Below are 17,783 nucleotides of genomic sequence, written 5' to 3'. Positions count from 1 at the left end.
AAAGCTGGCTGAAAACTCAGTGTTCACAAAACCAAGATCAAGGCATCCGGTCCCATCACTTTATGGCAAATAGGTGGGGGAACAATGAAAACTGTGGCAAACGTTCTTTTCTTGGGCTCCAGAATCACTGTGGATGATGACTACAGTCACTGTCCACCTGAATATTCATTGGAAGTCAACCTGAATATTAATTAGCAATCAACCCTGAAAATTCATTGGAAGAACTGATGCTGAAGCTGAAGCTCCAATAGTTTGGCCACCTGATACCAAGAGCTGGCTCAATGGAAAAGACCCTGGTGCTGGGAAAGATTGAGGACAAGAGGAGAAGGAGTCAACAGAGGATGAGATGATTGGATGGCATCACCGACTCAGTGGACATGAATTTGAGCAATGTCCAAGAAATAGTGAAGGTCAGAGAAGCCTGGTGGGCTGAAGTTCATGGGGTCGCAGAGTCTGATACGACTGAGTGACTGAACTACAACACCAAGACAGCAAACTATACTCTGCTGAAGAAAGAAATGCTGAATTAGACACTAGCTCTACAGAAATTGTCCAGAATACAATCCAAGGAGAGACTAAGATTAGAAGTGTATAAGACAGTTAAGAAACATGGAAGACAGTGTGTAGAAGGCCTTCATCCTTTACAATGAAACGTCTCAAATAGATACTCAAAGGAATGAATGAAAGACAAAATTCAAAATGATGGCTGTGAGTTTTCCATATCAAATATCTACAGAATAGGAAGCACAACCTATGCCAAGCCAGATGAATAAAATGAAATTCACTTGAAGAAAATATTGTAGTGAAACTTTAGAATAGTAAAATACAAGAGCTTAAATGTAGACAGAAAGAAAACACATGATCGGTGTGCATCAACAATTAAATGCAAATAACTTTCTGTTAGCAAAAATGGGAACAAATAGACAACTAAGGTATTTTCAAGTGTTAAGAAAAAAAAGTTCTTTTAAAATGGGATATTCAGCATAAGCTCTTTATAGAACAAGGACAAAACTAAACCAATTACAAATTAACTAATAATAAAGGTGTTTCCTGTGAATACCCCTTTGTTAGAAGACTTTCTAGAGGAGAGTTTGGCAGCCTTTTTGATGATCCGATAGTAAATACATGCAGGTCTTAGAGTCTCTGTTGCAACTACTCAGCTCTGCTATAGCTTACAAACACAGCCATGGGCAGTAGATAAATGAATGTGTGTGACTATGTTCCAGTAAGACTGTATTCATAAAAATATGTAACTAATCCAAGAATTGTAGTTTGCTTACCCCTGCTCTGAAGGAGACATTTCAAGAAGCAGTTTTCTTTTCAAGAAAAAAATTAGCAATAAAGTATACAATAAAACAATGTGTAGTTCCTTTTGCAGTGAATGGGATAGAGCTTAACTACTGGACAAATTGTTAAGTAATTTGAAAGAGATGTTGTTTGGAGTTCAGCTATTTATATTCCCTGTATTGTTCAAAGAGGAAGAAGGGAGGTCAAAATATCAATTAACTTGAAACTTTGTTAATTTGTGTGATAAAATTACAAGTATAGCCAGTAAAAAATAGTGTAAGTTCCAAACTGGAAGAGGAGAAATGGATTAAGAAAGATATATGAAGTAAAACAAGCACACAAAAATGTCTAAAAGGAGCATAGATAAAGGAGGACAAATAGAAGGAATAGTGTAAGATCTGAAAAACATAAAATAGACTTAAGGGAATATTACTTCATGATGATAAAAAGCTTAATTCACCAGAATGATACAGTTCAAAAACTTGAATGTGCATTATAACATACCAAGGCAGACATGTAAAATATGATAAACTATAGGAATAAGTTGACAGATATAGCATTATGTTGGACAACAACAAAATTCTCTAACTTACAGATGCTGCTGCTGGTGCTAAGTTGCTTCAGTCGTGTCTGACTCTGTGCCACCCCATAGACTTACAGATGAGTCGAGCATAAACATATTACTAAAGACATGGGAGCTTTAAACAATTCAATTATACATGTATATGGAACCCCACCCAGCAATTAAAGAACACTCATTCTTCTCAATCACAGGTGGATCTTTTATCAAGTTTATCATATACTAGAGATCTGAAATGTGTGTGTGCTGAGTCGTTTTAGTTGGATCTGACTGTCTCTGACCCTATGGACTGCAGCCAGCCAGGCTCCTCTGTCCATGGAATTCTCCAGCAAGAATACTGGAGTGGGTTGCCATTTCCTTATCCAATAGATTTGAAATAAATTTTAATAAATTTCTAAATTTCAACTTTATTCATTGACCACAATAATATGAAATGTGAAATAAAATTTAAAAGGGTGATGTTTTAAAACCACTTAGAAAAAAATCTAAAAACATACTAGGTAGCTCATGTATCAAGGAAGAAATCATAGAAAAAAATAGACCAGAACAATATTTAAAATAAATCAGAATTTGTGGGGCACAGAAATAGTGATATAAAGAAATTTATATGCTATTCTTTGTATTAAATGGAGAGAGTAACATGGAAATTTACATTCAGTTCAATTCAGTTCAGTCACTTAGTCGTGTCCTACTCTTTGCAACCCCATGAATTGCAGCACGCCAGGCCTCCCTGTCCATCACCAACTCCCGGAGTTCACCCAAACTCATGTGCATTAAGTCAGTGATGCCATCCAGCCATCTCATCCTGTGTTGTCCCCTTTACCTCCTGCCCCCAATCCCTCCCAGCACCAGGGTCTTTTCCAATGAGTCACCTCTTCACATGAGGTGCCAAAGTATTGGAGTTTCAGCCTCAGCAAAACTTACATTACCATATGTAAAATAGATAGCCAATGGGAATTTGCTGTATGTCTCAGGAAACTCAAACAGGGGCTCTGTATCAACCTAGAGGGGAGGGGTGGGGAGGGAGATGAGAGGGAGGTTCAGAAGGGAGGGGATGTATGTATACCTATGGCTGATTCATGTTGAAGTTTGACAGAAAACAACATTATCCTGTAAAGCAATTATCCCTCAATTAAAAAATGAGAAAATTAAAAAAAAATAAAATACCAGAAAGGCAAAGTTAATAAACTAAGCATCTGACTTGAGAAATTTATAAACAGTTATACAATCCAGAAAAAAAAACAGAAGGAAATGAAGGGAGAAAAGTGACTTTAGAGAATTTTTAAAAACCAAAATGTGGTTATTTTGGAAAGACAAGTTAAACTTCTGAAGAGACTGATTAAAGAAAAAAAAAAAGTAATGAGACTATAAGAAGGAATATAACTCTAGATGTAAAAGATACTAAAAAGAGAAGCATAGTATAAGAAATTTGCAGGCCAGAATTGGAAAGATTGATGAGATAGATAAGTTCATAAGGAAAAAGATTTCGTATTGAAACTGACTTTAAAGGAAATAGAAAGCTTGAATAGGTCTGTTCAGTTCAGTCGCTCAGTTGTGTCCAACTCTTTGCGACCCCATGAACTGTAGCACGCCAGCCCTCCCTGTCCATCACCAACTCCCAGAGTCCACCCAAACCTATGTCCATCGAGTTGGTGATGCCATCCACCCATCCCATCCTCTCTCGTCCCCTTCTCCTCCTGCCCTCAATCTTTCCCAGCATTGGGGTCTTTTCCAATAAGTCAGCTCTTCACACCAGGTGGCCAAAGTATTGGAGTTTCAGCTTCAACATCAGTCCTTCCAATGAATACCCAGGACTGTTCTCCCTTAGGATGGACTGGTTGGATCTCCTTGCAGTGCAAGGGACTCTGAAGAGTTTTCTCCAAAATAATTTTAATTTAATGACTTTTCAAATCTGCCAAAAAATTAAATACTTGGCCTGAAAAGTTTTATAGATGAGGTTTCTCAATTTTTAAATGATTATTCTAAACTAATAGAGTGTAAAAAAAATTATGACCAAATGTTCAAAAGGATACATTCTCCATGTCCAAGTTGAGTTTATCTCAGAAATGGAAGTGTGTGTTTTGTTAGACTATTTACATCACTACATTAATAGTTTCAATACATTGAGAAAACGCTTAATAAAATCCAACCCTTTTTCAGTTTTTAAAACAAAGGAAATAATCTAGTTGAAACTTCTATCTTGCAATGTGAATTTCCATCACCTAATGAAATTTTAACTCTTAGCTAATACAGTACGTACTCAAGAAAGAAAAATATAAAAACTGGAAAAGAAGAAGCTAATTACTTCTTATGTTATCTATAAATAGTTCAAAAAGGAACCTACAGGAAAATTGTTAAAAATAAGAGACTTTATAAATGAAATATATGGAATGAACTACATTTTATACATTAGTTACAAAATATTAGAAATTATATTTTTTTAGAAAGATATCACTTACAATGGAATAATAAATGGCAACAAAGAGAAGATACAAATAACAAAAGACCTGAATGGTGTAAATTGTAAGTTTTTTTCAGTAGACTTTAAAAAGACAGTAGCTCTGTTGGTAAGAATCTGCCTGCAATGCAGGAGACTGCGGTTTGATTCCTGTACTGGGAAGATCTGTTGGGGAAGGGATAGGCTACCCACTCCAGTATTCTTGGGCTTCCCTTGTAGCTCAGCTGGTAAAGAATCTGCCTACAATGTGGGAGACCTGGGTTTGATTCCTGGTTGAGAAGTTCCTGTGGAGAAGGGAAAGGCTACCCACTCCAGTATTCTGGCCTGGAGAATTCCATGGACTGTATAGTCCATGGGGTCACAAAGAATCAGACATGACTGAGTGACTTTCACCTTCACTTTCTTAAAAGACAGAACTGAATGGAGAGCCATATCATGTTCATACGTGTAGAGATTAAACACTAATATAGAGATATAAATTCTGTATTAACTACAGAATCAGTAGTTCTGTTCAGAATCGTAATAGGCATTTTCAACAACTTTAATAAGTCTGTTTTGAACCATGGATGACAAAGCAAAGGCCTGAGAATAGTGAAGTCATTTCTAAAGAAGAAGAAAAAAAATATTTTGTTATCTGTATCTTCTCTTTTTATCATTTATTATTTCATTACAAATGATTACTTTCTAAAAAATTACAATTTCCAATATTTTATAACTAGTGTATAAAATAGTTCATTCTATATATTCCATTGATAAAGTCTCTTATTAATAATTTTCCTGTTGGTTCCTTTTTGAATTATTCATAGATAACATAAGAAGTAATTAGCTTCTTCTTTTCCAGTTTTTATATTTTTCATTCTTGAGTACTGTACTGTATTAGTTAAGAGTTAAATTTCCATCATTTGGTGAAGAGGGCTCACCTTAATACACTATAATAATTAAAACAGAATGGATGGCACTACTGGTAAAGAACCGGCCTGCCTTTGTGGGAGACAAAAGAGACGTGGGTTTGATTCCGTGTCAGCAAGATCCCATGGAGGAGGGCGTGGAAACCCACTCTAGTATTTATACCTGGAGAATCCCATGCTCAGTGAGCCTGGCAGGCTACAGTCCTCAGGGTCGCAAAGAGTTGGACATACTGAAGCAACTTACCATGCACACATGCATGGTATTGGTGCAGACATGGATACAATGATCAAATGGACTGAAACAGCTCCAAAGCATCAACACTTAAAATCCACATAAGTGGCTTTGTTAAGTCAGTGATGGAAAGGATAGGCTATTTGTGAAATCATTATGGATCAACTCATTTTTCATGTGAAAAAATTAAATAATATGAGGAATCATACCTCATTTTATTCACAAATGTATTCATAAATGTTGATCCCAGTTAAATAACATAGGTGCTGAAATATGAACAACATCATTTAAGAATTTGAGGAGAAAACATGGAAGAATATCGTTGTCTTTCATGTACAGAAGGATTTCTTAAATAATGTATTAAAGGTATGAACAATGAAGGAAAAGAGGTTTTTGGCTACTATGTAAATTTGAGAACTTCTGTTTACAAAAAGGCAACATAAATAATGCACAATGATATGTAAAAGCCAGGAAATTACATGCTGGATATTTATGCTTTAAAAAGCATAAAGTTAACAAAAAATAGTATCCAGAATATTTAAAGAGCTGTAAATCATTAAGAAAATGATAATATAATAAAACAGTGGATAAGAGATATGAAGAGGCATTTCATTAGAATAGGAAATGCAAATGTTTTGTAAACGGGTGAGAAAATGCTTGAATTAGTAACCATAGATATACAGGTTAAAAACATGATGTAATACTATTATATACCTGCTGTATAGATAGAAGACTGATAACAGTATTAGTGAGTATGTTAGCTATGATTATGTATTGATGGTGGGAGTACACTCAGTCACTTTGAAAGCATTTTGACCTCATTTAGTAGAAAAATGGAAGATGAACCTCTTCTTTTGTTCATCAGTTGTGCTCCTATCCTAGAAAGCAGTGAATTTCAAACTATTTTGTCCTCACCCACAATGGAACCTAAAACTTTTATATTATGTGTTTTTTAGAATTGAGACAAACATTAATATCAGTCCTTATGTTCTAAAATGTTATGTTCTAAAATGTTATGTTCTATAATGAAGGAGTATGCTCTTTCACTTAAAGAATATCTGTCAGCAGTTTTTAAACAAATCTAAGAATCAATGAGACCTGCCATTTACAAAAAAAAAAAAAAAAGAAAGCTCTTACATATATACACAGGGAAATGTACAAGAATGTCTGTAACTGCATGATTCATCATAGGTCAAGAATTGAAAACAACCCACATCCCACTGACAGAAGAGTAAACAATAATACCCAATTTAATTTTATAAACAGTGACAAGCAAGCACAATTTATACATAAACATGGATGAATCTTAGAAATATAATGTTGAGTGAAGAAAACAAATCATAGTAGTTTACTTATTAGGATACAGCAAATATCAAAAAAACTAAAGAAAAAAAAATGATTACAGTAGGCACATCTTATAAAAGATTACAGCGCCAGACTTCTAAATTTTACATTCCTACACATCCATTTAATTTTACTGGCTTTAGGTTATTTTGGTTTCTCTGAGAGAAAATATGTTGTATAATGCGGTAACGTATATTTAAACTAGTTGTGATGAAGTTCTTGTTATTGCATTTAGTTATGTAGAAAGCATATATTATAGTAAACCAATTGTGAACTGGTGTGTTTTATTTCCTTCCAGAGTACACACACATGCACCCATACATGTGCGTACATGGCATGTGTGTATGTATAGTTCTTCAGTCGCGTCCAGCTCTTTGTGACCCCATGGGCTGTAGCCCGCCAGGCTCCTTTGTCCATGGGATTCTCTAGGCGAGAATACTAGAGTGGATTGCCATGCCCTCCTCCAGTGGATCTGTTTGTTAACATACATGTATAGGCAATGGCACCCCACTCCAGTACTGTTGCCTGGAAAATCCTATGGACGGAGGAGCCTGGTAGGCTGCAGTCCATGGGGTCGCTAAGAGTCGGACATGACTGAGCGACTTCACTTTCACTTTTCACTTTCATGCATTGGAGAAGGAAATGGCAACCCACTCCAGTGTTCTTGCCTGGAGAATCCCATGGACAGAGAAGCCTGGTGGGCTGCAGTCCATGGGGTCTCACAGAGTCGGACACGACTGAAGCGACTTAGCAGCATACATACATTCATTAGTATTCCTGTATATTTTTATTACTGTATTTTTATAGATATTTTAGAGTCTTTTGTTATTATTAAAAGCACATGAGCCTTAGGAACGGAGGTGGATTATTGGTTATGCCTTCACCATGAATAGTCCAGATGTGTCTGAAGGTTGAAAGCCCTCTGTTGTTGCTCTAGACTGGTAAGTCCATGGATCTTTCAGACAAAAGCACGCACCAGGTTGTATCTGCAAGTTCTGCAAGCACGCAGGATTTCTTTTGCTATTACATAGATGACAGCTGGGGGCAGTGCACTTTATTTGCCAACTGACTATGTAGTAAACCAGGTAAAGCATAGGATGATTTAGAGAAATTGATAGCTAACTGTCTTCATGTATGTGCATGTGTGTGCTCAGTCCCTCAGTCATGCCCAACTCTGCGACCCCACTGACTGTAGCCTGCCAGGCTCCTCTGTCCATGGAATTTTTCAGTTAAGAACATTGGAGTGGGTTGACATTTCCTACTCTAGGGATCTTCCCAACCCAGGGATCAAACCCACCTTTCTTGTGTCTCCTGCATTGGCAGGCAGATTCTTTACCTCTGTAACACCTGAGAAGCTCTTACCTTCATATATGACTCACCCTCAACTTCCTTTCTGGCTTCAAATTTTGGAATTGAAGAAACTAATAGGCAATTATATCTAGAATAATGTGGTTTTAGGACCAACTTTTCTGTTTTAGGCTACTTTTACTTCTCAAAATTTAGCATTAAAAAAAACCCCAAATTACCACTTGAACTGAGATAGTATTTTCAGACTAAATGCCTATTTCTGTGCTGTCTGTTGGTATTTTTCCAGCTATAATTCTTCTAATGTCAGAATAAGATATTTTTAAATGAAATAGTCTTTTAAATGGAAATCGATAGTGCATTTTCCATAGAACAATATAGCTTTAAGGACTCCTTCAGACCTTATTTCTCAAGGTAAACATTATTTCTATAGATCCCGAGAAGTAATTTTGACTTTTTATTACCCAAAGAGTACTAAAAAGGTGTGACAATTATATCTAGTAATAGGTTACCTATTTGATGTTCTCATTGAAATGTATCTAGTCATTAAAGTAGAAAATTCACATCTGGAAATTGTATACTTTAATCAAAGAAAAGCTACACGATATTTTTACCTATTACCTGGTCCTCTTACTCCTCCCTCAAACAAGAAACAAGTTTGATCCCCATGTATTTGCCTGTCCTTTTCTCTACCACTGTTCAGGTTTCCTTTCCCATCTTCCACATACCTACATGGGTACACACGCACACAGAGGCATACACACTTGCCTTTAAGAGCACACTTACTTTCTACTTTGGGGTTGCCTTCTCCTTTCCTAGCCTACGTTGGCTTTTATAGCAGTTGTCGTCCTGTACCTGGTGCTTAACGTATACTACATCAATATGAAGGCACAGAGCAGAGAAAACAGAAACCGTAAGCAGCTTTCAGGTATTGCGCCTGCCTCTTAGTGCTTTCATTGTAGTGAACTAGAACAGAATTATTCTGAGCCAGAATAGAGGATGCAGATTCCATTTTGAGGAAACAATTAATTGCATATTAAAATGTGTATTTTTGGAGCTGGAATTTCATAGCTTACCAATAGCATTTAATGTTAATATATGTCATGATCTGTGAAGTTTCTGAGAATTTACCAAAGTTTCTTGATTTCCATAATTTCATCAATATTGGTAGAAGCCAAAAGACCATGGGTCAGAAACGAAGAATAGCTTATTATAGCAAAAATAGTAGCCAAAGTAAACAGATTTGTGCATTTCTGAGCTCAGAATTCCCACAAGGCGATGTGAAAAGGGCTGGGTTTAATACCTGCACTCACAGGGCTTTGTATCACTGGAGGGAAATCCTGAAAACCCAGTCTTCTTTCAGAATTAAGACTATTTAACCGTTGCCCCAGTTTATCATTCTGGACAGGAAACAAATCCACTTAAGAGGGGAAAACTGCCTCTGTTTTCTAAGACTGTTCATATCTTTGAAAAGGTAGTTTGGAACAAAAATGCTTCATTAGGCTTGCATCTTAGTTTTACTCTCTTACTTGAAAATCTTTTGTTGTTTCCTAGTTCCCTTGAAGGAAACTGTAACTCCTCATCTTGTTCTTGAATATCCTAAATGATCGGGTCCCTGCATACCTCCTGACCTCATTTAACACCACCATACTGGCCTCTTCTCTTGCCAGCCCACCAAAAGCCTTTGCATTTGGCTCTCCCTAGATCATTACCTGGAGAAGGCAATGGCACCCCACTCCAGTACTCTTGCCTGGAAAATCCCATGGATGGAGGAGCCTGATAGGCTGCAGTCCATGGGGTCGCTAAGAGTCGGACATGACTGAGCAACTTCACTTTCACTTTTCACTTTCATGCACTGAAAAAGGAAATGGCAACCCACTCCAGTGTTTTTACCTGGAGAATCCCAGGGATGGCGGAGCCTGGTGGGCTGCCGTCTATGGGGTCGCACAGAGTCGGACACGACTGAAATGACTTAGCAGCAGTAGCAGCAGATCATTACCTAGATAGCTCCTTGACTTTTTGTGGCTCAGACAGTAAAGCGTCTGTCTACAATGCGGGAGACCCAGGTTCGATCCCTGGGTCGGGAAGTTCCCCTGGAGAAGGAAATGGCAGCCCACTCCAGTATTCTTGCCTGGAAAATCCCATGGACAGAGGAGCCCAGTAGGCTACTGTCCATGGGGTTGCAAAGAGTCGGACATGTCTGAGCAACTTCACGTCACTTCACTAATACCAAGTGGGAAGCCTTATCTGACCAACTAAGATAAAATAACTCTCTAGGAATTATATCACATCCCTCCTTTTTTTGTAGTACTATACTTGTTAGAGATTTTAATTGTTTATAATCTGTCTTTGCCTCCGGACCCAGCCTATCACACAGAATGTAAACTTGTTTTAGATCTATTAATATGTATCTAAAGTCTTTAACACAGTACCACTTACTGTTAGGGCTTCCCAGGTAACACAGTGGTCAAGAATCTGCGTGCAGTGCTGTAGACGCAGGAGACTCAGACTCAATCCCTGGGTCAGGAAGATCCCCTGGAGGAGGGCTGAGCAACCCATTCTAGTATTCTTGCCTAGAAAATCCCAGAGACAGAGGAGCCTAGAGGGCTACCGTCTAGGGGCTTGGAAAGAGCTGGACACAACTGAGAGACTGAGCATGCTCGCATATATGCATTTATAACTCAGTCTCTCAGTAAATGTTCTTTGCATGGATGAGTTAATACTCCCTCTATTCTATTCTTTTTGTTTCTCCTTTTTTCCCTTGTAGTTTTCCTTTTAATTATTTTGATCAGTAATACCAAACTTTATTATTTGATTTCTAATGAAGGACTTGCCCCATCTCTTGGGTTTAAAAAAAAAATACTATAGTCAAGAAGATTAAAGCCTCACCAAAATAACATGGCACATACTTGTTTAATTATACACTTTTCTACTTAATTCTATTAGTGACAAATTAGCAGTTAGATAACCTCTTTAGCTTCATCGGTACTGAGAAGCCTGAGTCTCCACAGGAGATGGTAATATGATGACATGCTGTTTGTTGGCACTTTGAAAAATTCATGTTTACCTGCTGATTCCTACAAATGCCACAGGAATGGCATTTCTTGATTTGCATAAAGCTTATAAAAAGTACAAAAATAACTAATCTCATACCTATTGAGATCTTATGTTTCACTTGCCATTATTGGTTTTGATGAACAGTCAGAGGCCCTGACTTTGAAATGCCATGCATTTCTTTAGTCATCCTTGTGATACTTCTATCTGTATGAAAGAAATTGTTAAACATAGATTATCATATAAGGTAACCATTACAATATTTCTGCTCTTTATCATTTTTTCATCAGTTATTTTTCTTGTATTCAGTGGTTTACTTACTAAAGGAGGTATGGGAGAGTAATACATTTGCTAGGCACTCTTTTGGAAGTACATATAGGAAAACAGTTTTGATTTGTAAATTAAGTCCTTTTTTTATTTTTAGTTTCTGTCTTCCTTCTCTTAGTTGATTTCACTAAGATGCAGGTGCTTTAAACATAACAGTTGTATTTTTAGATACATAATACATTTAACAAGGGTTCATGTGCTAATCTTTTAAAAGACTGTGTTACTAATTAAAGAAGTAACCATTACCTAAAAGATATTTAACTACAGTTTTACAGGTGAATAATTTTACATTTTCTTTGTTTAATCATTGTATTTAAAATTGATCATTTTCCAAAATTTGTTTATAACAGCAAGCAATGAAGGAGAATGTCAAAAAAAGAGAAGAAGAGGAAAAAGAAAAACGTGCCAGGATAGCCAAAGAATTGGCAGAGAAGGAAAGATTTGAACGCCAACAAAAGAAAAAGCGCTTATTAGAGATGAAGACTGGTGAGTACTATCAAATTTGCTATTTATATTGTGTACCAAGATTAATCGGCAGTTTAATATCCTTCTGTGAAAAAAGAAGACGTGTTCACTTATGTCTGTAGTTAAACAGTAGAGCAATTCTTTCTTTTATGGGCTTTCCCCACTTCAGATTAATAGCAAGTAGTGTTTTCATTCTGACATTGGTCATGAGTAGTTTTGCTGTAGTTCCATTATATGAGCATTTCTTTGGCTACTACTTAAATAACTAGTCTGCAGTAATTTATTTCAGTGAATAAATTAACAACTATAGGAAACTGTGAGAAACTCTACAGGACAGGTAACCTATTTTCTTTAACAAAATACTCTTAAAGAAGGGGGAGAAAATGATGGAAGGGACACTTAATGATTAAGAGACGTATCAACCAGCTGTTATAAATGGAACTCATGTATACTGCAGTCCAAACAAATGTAGAAAAACGTAGTCTGAAAAATTTGAATGCTTTAGTTTTTCTTGTAGACATTATTAGAACATTGTTGTGAATATGTTTTAAAGTGTCTTTTAGAGACTCATGGTGAAGTTTTAAAGATGAAGAGATGTAATGTCTTAGATTTCAGTCAAAATAGCCTTACATGACTGGAATAGGCATGTGTACAGATGACACAAGATTGACCACAAATAATAGTAACGTTGAGTGATGGGTACTTGGAGGGTAGGCTATGTTCACGATACCATTTTCTCTACTTTGAAATTTTGAAATTCTCTATTTTGAAATTTTCTTTAATAAAAAGTTTTTAGAAAAAATTGAAAAGAAAAGTATAAAAATTATTGTTTTGCAGAAACATATATGTGTATTTTCTAAATTTAAAAGGTATCATTAACTTAGAAGCAAAAGAGGTAAAATATAGTTATATTTTTGCCCCCTCAAAATCCTGGCTCTTCCACCTTCAAGCCACCGAGGACTGGAAGACTAATTAAAATCTATCAGCCTCGCTGCTAAATTACCATAGTTTACAACTTAGGGCTGCAAATTCAGCTGAAGTTTCCCTGGGGGTAAAGACCAAGATGCCTTTTTTTCCTTCTTCACTTCCATTTTTAGAGACATATTTTATCTTTAATAAAGCAAGCTGAGTACCATAATATATTGCACAAGTTTTTCCCAGGGGTTAAAAAATCGTCCAAGCACAATTTCTTGTTTATAAGAGTACACTTGAAATTCATAAAGTCTTCTCAGAAATATCTTAAAGTGTTAACATAATGTAGATCAGGACAATTTAGCATTTATTTTTAAAAGATGCTTCTGGAAACCTTTTAAAATAATATATTACTGCCTAGTTTACCAGACATTCAAGTGTTTGTACATTATTAGTTCATTGAGTTTTGGTTAACAAGTCATCTGGATGGGTTGCTTGATGGCAGATTGACTGTGTATTGTATGGGGATTTTACCTAAGGGTCTGTCATACAAAGCCTCTTAGCAATCAACCTGTAAAGTTGAAACCTGACAGAAAGCAAAAATTTTAATGAACCTTCATATCCAATGTAATCTTAATAATATTTTCATTTAAATTTCTTTTTCTTTAGAAGGAAGCTTCCATTTTTAAAGATAACTATGTTTATTTTATTTTTCAATTTGAAAATAATATTTTCATGTTGTAGAAGACAAATGGGTGGCCATTCCCGTCTCCAGGGGATCTTCCTGACCCAGGGACCGAACCTGGGTCTCCTGAATTGCAGGTGGATTCTTTACTTTATGAGCCACCAGAGAAGCCCTAAGTTTATTTTATTTTCCAATTTGAAAATAGTAATTTCATGTTATAGAAGATACCTAAAAAGTATTTGAATCAAAAGACCATAATCCAAAGAATCACTGTTAGTATCTTGACCCGTTTTTCTTTCAATTCTAAAAGCTTCTATCTTTTAACAATAGTTACATGATTCTAGCCAACAGACAGTTTAGTGTCTCACATTACTTCCTGAATTTCCAGAATGTTTCATTTTATGTAAATTGTGATTTTTAATTTGTAATTTTTAATATCTATGTTATTGCATCCATTGAAAGTATCATGTCTAATTTAACTTGCAGTTAATTTTATATTCGTCAGTATGAGGTCATAGAGCAATATTTATTTTCAACTTTTCTGTGTGATAGTTATTTATGCATACCTAATGCATAAGTAATTGAAAAGTGTTTGTAATTATTAGAATATGAAAGAAAAAAGGTTAAATAGTTTTAAGATTCTTGGTGCATGCTACCAAACTGATTTCCAGAAATATTTTTCTACTTTCACCAACTTTTAATATTTAGTTTATGAATGTGCCTTGGTTTGATATTTCTCATTTTGTAAGGTTTTTGTTAACCTGATAGATTAAAAAGTTGTATTTTATTATCTTAACTTGCATTTCTGTGAATACTACTGAAACTGAACTTTTTTCCAAATGTCTACAGTGCATTTGTATTTCTTCCTTTGTGAGTGGCGTTGTCTTATTTTTCTCATAGATTTATGTATTCATTATGTATCAATATTTACATTTAAAATTTTTTATTACTTTTTTTTTTAAATAACATAACCATGTATTACTGTATCAAATGGCAAAGCTCAACAATGCAAAATCAAAATTACTTTTGCACCAACCTAATCATTTTACATACCGTAATGCATATGTTTCAGTGCTACTCTCTCAGTTCTTCCAACCCTCTCTTTTCCCCTCTGTGCCCATCAGTCTCTGCCTTTGTCTCCATGTGCCTTGCAGATAGGTTCATCAGTACCATCTTTCTAGATCCCACATGTAAATTGCTTCCTTTTTATGTAATATTTTATTGTAATCTTTGCTTTTGTGATTTTTTCCTATCATAGCTAAGTTTAGAAAATCGTTCCTTTGATAATTTCTTATTCTACTTCAATTTTTATTTCAGTTTAAGTTATTTGTAATACTATTTTCTCCATTTATTTGTAATTCTTTCTTGGTTATTATATATTTGACATGTAATGTTTAATATGCTAGAATCTGTTTCTGAGTTCTGTCAAAACTGTTCTATTTTTAACCATCATTTATGGCCAATAGTTTGTTTATATTGTGTTAAGGTTGTTACTTTTCTATTCTTAATTATTAAAATAAATTGAATATTTTTATTTTAAAATAAATTAAAGTTTTCTGTTGCATCCTTTGCTAATTGTGACCTACTGGATTATTTTATAGAACATTTTTCGTACTGTTCTTCCCCCAACATGGTGTGAAAAGTATCATCATGGATGAGTCTCAAATAAATGTAAGGCTCTCACTTGATGCTGCTGCTGCTGCTGCTAAGTCGCTTCCGTCGTGTCCGACTCTGTGCGACCCCATAGACGGCAGCCCACCAGGCTCCCCCATCCCTGGGATTCTCCAGGCAAAAACACTGGAGTGGGTTGCCATTTCCTTCTCCATCTCACTTGATAGGAATTTCCAAAACCTTTAGATGCTGAGGCCCATTTATGCCATACATTCGTCATTTTCCATGAGAGAATTCTTTAAAGGATATTCTGGCTGACATTGACTTACATAAACTATTAAATAAATACTTTAATACATCTTAAAAATATTATGTATTATGTGTGACTTTTAAAGGGTTTAATCAAAGCCTTTTGATAAACGATGATACAACTTTTGGTACAACAGAAAGCTTTGATGTAGTTCTTTTGTAAACATTTGAAAATTTTGGAACTCAAGTTTTTTCTTATAGACTATAGGATTTTAAAGAATCTAGAATCTAGGGCTATATCCCAAATTTTATGGTACATAAACATATAATTTTCTCACTAAAGTAAAAGACCTCTTCTGAAATCCCAGTAAATAATGATTATTCTGAATGGTCTTTAATTTTGCTTTAAACATACCATGATTATTAGCATAGAAAAACAAGGTATTCAGTCTCAATATTATTGTAGCTGTTATAACCAAGTAAGTCATTTAAGTATCAAATATATTATTACTGATTTGTTGATACCTTTCTTCATATTTAAAAACAGTACAAATATGAAGTAACCTTATTCTTTCCATATTCGATGTAGAACATGCTTTTTTCACTGGATATTATATTGTTATGAAAAATATAAGGGCTGAGGTCTTCCATTATTATTTTGCTGGTATAGAAAAAAGTAATAGCTATGCCACTTTTGTTTCTTTTATTCAGACAGTTTTTTTCCCTCCTCAGTGTGCTAGAATTGCAGTGATAAATAAGGACAAATAAGATTTCTGTTGTAATGAAGTTTAAAATTCTAATACGACGGTCATTATCTTATCTTATAATCTTATATTTGTAATTATCTTATACATCTTATACATAACCACATATATAAGATAATTTCAGATTATAAAAAGGTTATGTGAAGTAAAGTAAGACAAGATAATGAGATAGAAATGGAGACTGGCCGTGTTGGTGAGTGCACTTGATGAATTTTGGTCCTCAGAACTCAGAAAGGAGAATATTAAGATAGCAGACTTACTAATTTAAAATATTGGTTACAAAACTCCTTATAAACTGTTAGGATAAATAGGCTCATGTGATTTACTATCCTATATATGCTAATATTGTGAACTTTTTAAACATCTTATTGTGAAGATCAGCTAAAATTTCATGTATTTCTTTCTGGGTGTTCTTGTTTTCATAGAGAACATACTATTACTGTAATCTTTGTAGAAGTTACCAGCCTGACTTTCCTTTTATCTAAAGAAAATAGAAGGGCACATTGTTTAATTTACAGTTGTGTTTGTCACCTCTCTGGATCAGGAACTGTTTGTTTTGTCTTGTTTTTGTGTGTAGAACACATACCCCTGAATGATAGAGGGGAGAAAAATCTTCAACCCAGCCCTGCCCTAAATACACAGGGAGCTACCTTCCACCTATTTTTATGACTGTAGTATTTTCATCATGCAAATAAGAACTATATTTTCACAGAGGTACAAATTCTTGCATCACCACCTGAGGTAGTGGAGTAAATTTAATTCCTGCTCTTTCTTATCCATCGTAAATCACTACTTGCCCTTGGCAAGAGAGCAAACAACTATTTTCAAGTCTACTATTTATTATCACTATCATTTCAGAATGTTATTTTTGTTAGTAGAATGAAAATAAACACTGAATAGTGTGCTAAGTTTTACTGAGAAGAAAAATGCAGCATTAAAAACCCTTTAGAGCAGCAAGACTAAGCAGCACCACATCTCGTGTTATCATGTGATGGGATTAAAAGGCTGTTTGTCTCATTTTCGTTCTCTTTGAAAATGATGAGCCTGGAGGTCTCTTAAATATTCACATGTGCAGTTTGTGGTTATTTCTGTTGAATGGTTTGATATTACATAAAACAAACAAACAACTGCATTTTCAAGATGTCTTTGTTTAATTGGTTGAATTTTGAATACATTTTCTAAGGTTGATGTTTAAATTTGAGTTATTTTAATTTGCAAGATACTGAAAGTATTAAATATCTGATGTAGAAATTTGTAAGTATAGACACTAAAATTTATTTAAAGTGCATAGCTATCATTATATGTGATCATTTCTAGTGAGACCAATAGTGAATTTATGTGATTATGTATGACTTTTTCAAAACTGCACTTCGATTTCTTAATCATGGGAAAGAATAGGGTGTTTGATAATAGAATTCAAGTATTATGCTTTAAGATTTCCCAAGTATGTAAGTTGATTCACTTAATTTTTAAATTGTGCATCAGAATGGTCTTGAAATGGACCCAGTGTTATATAATTATGTTTTGTGGAGGAAGTAAATAAGAGCTTATTTAATGGAGCAATAAAAACTATATGAGCAGTTTCTACATTTTAGTCTTTAG

At 34.9% G+C, this 17,783-nt stretch overlaps 1 protein-coding gene across 1 annotated transcript in view; it reads left to right on the top strand.

The window, feature by feature from the left end:
• The window catches only part of DIAPH3 (diaphanous-related formin 3), a 563,671-nt gene that overhangs the window by 372,684 nt on the left and 173,204 nt on the right, over window positions 1–17,783 (top strand). The window contains exon 26 of the mRNA XM_010853857.1: window positions 11,846–11,981. Within this exon, the coding sequence (XP_010852159.1) occupies window positions 11,846–11,981 (136 nt within the window). The remainder of the gene's footprint in view (window positions 1–11,845; window positions 11,982–17,783) is intronic.

The sequence above is a fragment of the Bison bison genome, unplaced genomic scaffold (genome assembly GCF_000754665.1).
Source record: "Bison bison bison isolate TAMUID 2011002044 unplaced genomic scaffold, Bison_UMD1.0 scf7180017864332, whole genome shotgun sequence".
NCBI lineage: Eukaryota > Metazoa > Chordata > Mammalia > Artiodactyla > Bovidae > Bison > Bison bison.
Note: the sequence above shows the minus strand (reverse complement) of the source record. Positions and strands in the feature narration are given on the sequence as shown.